This window comes from Gekko japonicus, unplaced genomic scaffold, assembly GCF_001447785.1.
Source record: "Gekko japonicus isolate JY-2015 unplaced genomic scaffold, Gekko_japonicus_V1.1 scaffold247, whole genome shotgun sequence".
Classification (NCBI taxonomy): domain Eukaryota; kingdom Metazoa; phylum Chordata; class Lepidosauria; order Squamata; family Gekkonidae; genus Gekko; species Gekko japonicus.
In genome coordinates this window covers 1090800-1097031 of record NW_015166427.1, presented here as the reverse complement: position 1 = coordinate 1097031, position 6232 = coordinate 1090800, and the positions used below count along the sequence as shown (strand labels likewise).

Genomic DNA, 6232 nt, shown 5'->3' with positions numbered 1-6232 from the left:
ATTCTCAAGAAGACAGACCAGAGATGCTATTTTAAAAGTGACTTCAGCAACACCACTGAAAATGGGGAATATAATCATTAAAACTTTAAAAGACATTCCATTTGAAATTCATCAAAAGAGGAAAAGCTACAAGGACTTAATTTCCTTTCTTCAAACCAATGGAATTTCGTACAGGTGCGCGATCCCAGAGGGTGTCATCTTTAAAATCAACGACAAGAGAGAAAAGATTGACTCCATTTTTAAAGCCAAAGAACTTTTGAGACGTCAGTTGGGATTGGAAGAAGAACCCAAAGATGAAGAATCGAAATCAAGTGACTCTGCTACCTCTGGAATGGATGAGGACTCTGCTGTAGAAACGGGAGCAGGCGCAATGAAAGTTACATATGATTTCAGAGATAGAAAACCGAAGTAAAGGCAGAAGGACTCTGGAAATTGCCTCTTGAAGCAAATAACAAGAAGATGCTCAGAAAGTTCTCTCACAACAACTAACATACTAACATTGAAGCCGAGACAAACAAGAACTCTACAAGTATATTGTTGTACTAACACTTTTATTAATAACACTTAGATTAACACGGATATGATCTCCTCCTCTTGAGTTTTTAGTGTAGCGTGGTTATCTATCCTTTATCCTTAGATGTAATCCCCTTCCCTTATATTTCTTTGTAGTTTTGTAGTCTTATAAAAATAATTAAAAATAATTAAAAATATCCCTCTGGGGATTTAAAAAACAAAATAAAACAAGTCTTCGAAAATCATGGCAGCACAAGGGGTAGCTGGCAATCACTTGCAGTGGGTGGAGAGAGCCAGTCAGGATGAGTGCAGGATGGAACCATACACCCACCCCCATGCTTCCTTTATCTCTTCTACATTCTTTGTCACCGTCTCTCTTCTCTTCATGCTGCTCCTAACTTGTAATTTCCCAAGGATTCCTTTAATAAATGTTGGGAATCTTTTTCATCCCTTTCTGGAATGGCTTCCAAATCTCCCCCCCCCCCCCCCCCGTATACTAGCATAATTCTTCATTCTCAGAAAATTGATTGACACTGTCCACAATTTTTGGCAAACGTGGATTTAAATTCTCTCTTGTCTGAAGTGGCGGGATTATTGGTATATGGCAAAAGGACCTTTGACTCTCTTAAGGTTATTACCCTCAAAAATGTTGTCGGTCTCTAAGGAGCTACTGGACTCGAGACTAGGAAGATTATTTGTGATCTTTGAGGGAACTTGGCTTTTTATATATACTTTTTGAAAAACCTTCTCCTCTACCAAAAAGTATGCTTATAACATTGATATTTCTAGCTATACATATTGATTGTATGGAGAGTTTCCAACCTCCAGGTGGTGGCTGGAGATCTCCTGGGATTACAGCTGATGTCTAGGGGACAGAGATTGGTTCACCTGGAGAAAATGGTCGCTTTGGAAGGTGGACTCTCTGGCATTATATCCTGTTGAAATCCCTCCCCAATCCCTGCCCTCCTCAGGCTCCACCCCCAAAATCTCCAGATATTTCTCATCCCAGAGCAGGCAACCCTAATTATATGCCATTCATTTATCATATACAACAGAAATTAAAGGCAGTTCTTTTCTTCTTCTTTTTTTAAAAAAAGAACAGTTTTATTAGTTTTCTTTTTTTATTAGTTTTCTTTTTTATTAGTTTTCTTTTTTATTAGTTTTCTTTTTTAAGAAAAAGAAAAGTTTTATTAGTTTTTCAAAAGAGAAAGGAAAGGACACAACAACTACAAACAGAGAAAAACTAACATACAACAAATATAGTCTGTGCTCCATTGTAACTACTTAAATTTTGCATAAGTGGAATCATTCTGTTATACACCTAGCTCAGTTTAACCATTTAACAAATAGAGCTTATATTTAAAATATCATATTGTAGGTTTTCTGAGATAATCCTCAGTCTATTGATAAAGTCCTGACCAGTTCTTCTCAAAGGTTTCTTCTTTCTTGTCTTGTAGTTGTAAAGTTAATTTATCAATTTCTGCTGTTTCCAATAATGTATAGATTATTTCTATACTACTATATTACTAAAGGTAGTTCTTAAGGGTTCAAATTGACAGCAGCTATATAGTAAATACACTGTATTTTTTTCTTACTGAAACACTGCATAATTTTAATATGTTTCTTGTCATCCATGTGTTCAGACTTGTGGCTGAGTTTGACTTTAGAACCTTTGATCCTGAAGGCATTATTTTTTTTGCTGGAGGCCATAAAGATGGTACATGGATAGTCTTGGCTTTGCGCAATGGCCGGTTAGAACTGCAGCTGAAGTACAATGGAATAGGCCGTGTCACCAGCAGTGGGCCAATTATCAACCATGGAATGTGGCAGACGGTGAGCATTGTTATTATAGGCTGCTTTTCATAACTCTTAAAATCCACACCTCCAAAACTTTGCATGGAGCATTTTGCTTTTCTCAGAAGGTAGCTGTCTGGAGATGTAATGTTTATGAATCAACAACAGTTTATTTCTCTGTAACTTAGTGTTAATTGCTGACTTAAGATGCTTAGAACAGCAGCCTGCTTACAAACTGAAATTGGGGGATGTTCTTGAATATTGTTGTATGCAATGCAAATGTATTCCTTACCAAAACAAAGAAGCTCTCATTTAAAGGGAAGTTGTATTTAATGTGATAAGGAATTCATGTATAAAACACTTCTTCTGTACTGCTTACTTAGCTCTTTCACTCTCACTAAAATAAGTAATTTTCTGCATTAAGTGGAACGCTGGAGAAGAACTTCACAAAACCTGAAGATAATGTATTGGCTAAATATACTTATTTGAGAATAGTTAAATCTACTGTGAAAAATATCCAAATACACTGTTAGTATGCACTGGTTTGTCAGTTGCAACAGCCAGTCCAAAATTCCGAGATTACATAATGTATTTGTTGACCAAAAAAACCTCACTATGAAGTAATCAACTTTCCTAAAACCATTCACTACAATCAGTTCCAGATTTTTCCTCCGTTGATGGGAAAAGTAAGCAGATTGTAAGGTAGATGCTGTGATCATATGGTGTGTTTATGACTTCTATATTTGTGTACCTGTAATACTTGTTCATTGAATTTGAGTAATGTGGGCTATAAATGTAATTAATCTGTAATTTGATTTAATTGCAAGAGTTTTTCTGATAGACTGGGCAGTAGTTTTAATCCTCATTAATCCTCTTTTCTCTGCCAGAAATTGTTCTTTTAGGTTCAGTGTTCTTGATGATTTGTGGCTCATGTTCAAGGATCAATGAACTTACAATTCTTTATCATTCTTATAGGTTGAGATTTAGGATTAGAATAAAAGTAAGAAAGGTAGAATTAGATCTTGCGCATGAATCCTATGTGCTCTTACAACAAAGGAATTAGCAGATTCTTATATTATCCAACTAGAATTCATTGAGTTACATTACTTACCATACCTCTTCTCAGACATCCAGCCTTGGTATTTTTTAGCTTGAATTTACTGGTTTCTTCTCCCCCTTTCAAAACGTTGGATAAACCTGGGAGATTATCTCTCCCTACAAATGCACTATTGCTACCACTTTTAAAAAAACTTTATAGAATTAGGTACTGGTTATTTGTTATAATTTCATGTGCCATGACCCATATTGTATGAAAATGACACATTATTAACATCCCCGAAAAGCATTATGAGTTCACTTGCTGCGGGGCAAATTATAGGACAGCATTGTTTTTACAATCAGGAAATCTTTTTTTTTTTAAGCACCTTGAACCATTACACTAGATGGCACAGATCTCTTGGTGAGATCTTCAGCCACTGATCAGTCTTTTTATATATAAAAACAGTTTTCTGTCCCTGGTTGTGGTGAATAAAAATCTGTAAAATACATGAGCAATTGCTACACTAGAATCTCAAAAGTAAGAATGGCTCAGATGCAACCCTGATGTACTGTTGGAAAGTGAAGTCAAGTCACAGCCGACTTATGGTGACCCTGTAAGGTTTTCAAGGCGAGAGACAAACAGGTGGTTTGCCATTGGCTGGTTCTGTGTTGTGACTCTGGACTTCCTTGGTGATCTCCCATCCAAGTACTAACCAGGGCCAACCCTGCTTAGCTTCCAAGAGCTGATAAGATCAGGTTAAGATGGGCCATCCAGTTCATGGTAACCTTAATATAACCCTCATGTAATGTGATTGCATTAGGGATTCTAAATTTCAGGCAACCAAGGGTGGTTTATCAAGTAGAACAGCTCTCTCTTATGGCTGCAGGTATATCATGCAATAATACTTCTCCCTGATCCCACTGGCAAATTTTTCCCCTCTTTCAGATATCTGTTGAAGAACTAGAGAGAAGTTTGGTTATAAAAGTCAATCAGGATGCAGTTATGAAGATAGCTGTCTCAGGAAATCTGTTTATTCTGGACAAAGGACTATATCAGCTACACCTAACAGTGGGAGGAATTCCTTTTAACACCAACCATCTTGTACAGTCAGTAAGTAATGTTGTTAACCAAATACAGATTGCAGGGGTGACAGAAATTAAATCCAAAAGCAGTTTTATTTGGTGGCTGCATTGAGCTTTAATCTAGGTATAGTAAAATGTGAGTCTACAATCTCTCTCATAAAGAAAAATAAACTTATTGTTAAATTGCTGATTTGCACATAGTGCTCTGTCTCCAGTGCCCATACTACTTATGGCTAGATGAATCAACCTTTGCAGCCAGTCTATTTGTGGCTTGTTGAATATATATGAAGGTACCTTCTTCTGTGTCAGGCCACAGATCCATTTAGTTTGGTATTGCCTACTCTGACTGGTAGCAGCTCCCCAGTACCTCAAGCAAACAAAGGCTCCCTGAGGTCCTTAAAACTAAAATCATAGAATCATACAGTTGGAATGTACTACCAGGGTCATCTAGTCCAACCCCCTGCAGGGTCATCTAGTCCGATCCCCTGCACAGTGGAGGAAATTCAAAAATAGCTCCGCCTCTACACCCCCAGTGACCCATGTTCGATGCCCAGATGATGACAAAATACCCTCCAGGATCCCTGGCCACACTGGCCTGGAGAAGAATTGCTTCCTGACCCCAGAGTGGCGATCAGCATTTCCCTGGGCATGTAAGAAAGAGCCACAAGAACTGATGCAAACCTTCCTGCCCTCCCTCTCATGATCTGTCTAAGTTCACAGAATCAGCATTGCTGTGAATGTCAGAAATTAAGCCTTAGACTTTCTGCATGCAGACCATGGGCTCTGATCCTGAGCCACAATTCTTCCAAACCGTTCCAAAACCATGCTTCCAGCCTGTGGACTGTCAAAGAAGGGAGTGTATATCAAGGCTAAGAAGTGAGCCATTCTAGATTTGCCATGTAGTGGCTCTGATTCTACATACAGTGACAAATGTTTATGAACTGAGAACTCCATAAGAAAACAACAACAAAACCCCATTCCATTTTAACATTTTTAAAAATAAACATTTATTTTAAAAAGGACTCAGCTTGTACTTGATCACTGAATTCTTGCTTTGCCTCTGCATATGCAGGTATTGTTGTTTTCACTGTTTCTTCCACCACTCCTGTAAAGACCCAACTGCACTGTGGCATAGGTGGCTGTGGGAAGGGTGTCTGCATTTATATGTCATATGAAAATGTAGTTAAGGTGAACTCTGGTTAATCCACCAACCATGGTTTCACATCCTGATTTGATGTACTAAGCATAGTTAATGAAGTGGCCCATGTATGGATGATCACACTAACCATGGTCATTTTGATTGAAAATCCTCAATGGGAACACCAGGATTAAGTGAGGCTACCTATATCCATACATCATATGAAACCCTAGTTAAGAATTACTGTGGTTAATAAACCACATTCATACTGTGTTTTCATATTTTCATTAAACTGTCCCTTATAAGCCTGTGTTTAGACAGTTGTAATAATCTTAAACCAGTTTGGTGTGAGAGCCAGTTTGGTGTAGTGGTTAAGTGTGCGGACTCTGATCTGGGAGAACCGGGTTTGATTCCCCACTCCTCCACTTGGACCTGCTGATGTGACCTTGGGTCAGTCACAAGCTCTGGCACAGCTGTCCTTGAAAAAGAGCAGTTTGTGTCAGAGTTCTCTCAGCCCCACCCACCTCACAGGGTGTCTGTTGTAGGGAGGGGAAGGGAAAGGAGTTTGTAAGCCGCTCTGAGACGCCAAGTGAAGGGCGGGGTATAAATCCAATCTCTTCTTCTTCTTCTTCTTCTTCTTCTTAATTTACTTAAAGCTATGGATTT

The 6232-nt window shown here is 38.3% G+C and overlaps 1 protein-coding gene across 1 annotated transcript in view; it reads left to right on the top strand.

The window, feature by feature from the left end:
• Positions 1–6232, top strand: part of GAS6 (growth arrest specific 6) — a 66835-nt gene that overhangs the window by 46340 nt on the left and 14263 nt on the right. The window contains exons 10-11 of the mRNA XM_015411758.1: positions 2157–2346; positions 4292–4452. Coding sequence (XP_015267244.1) covers positions 2157–2346; positions 4292–4452 — 351 coding nt within the window. The remainder of the gene's footprint in view (positions 1–2156; positions 2347–4291; positions 4453–6232) is intronic.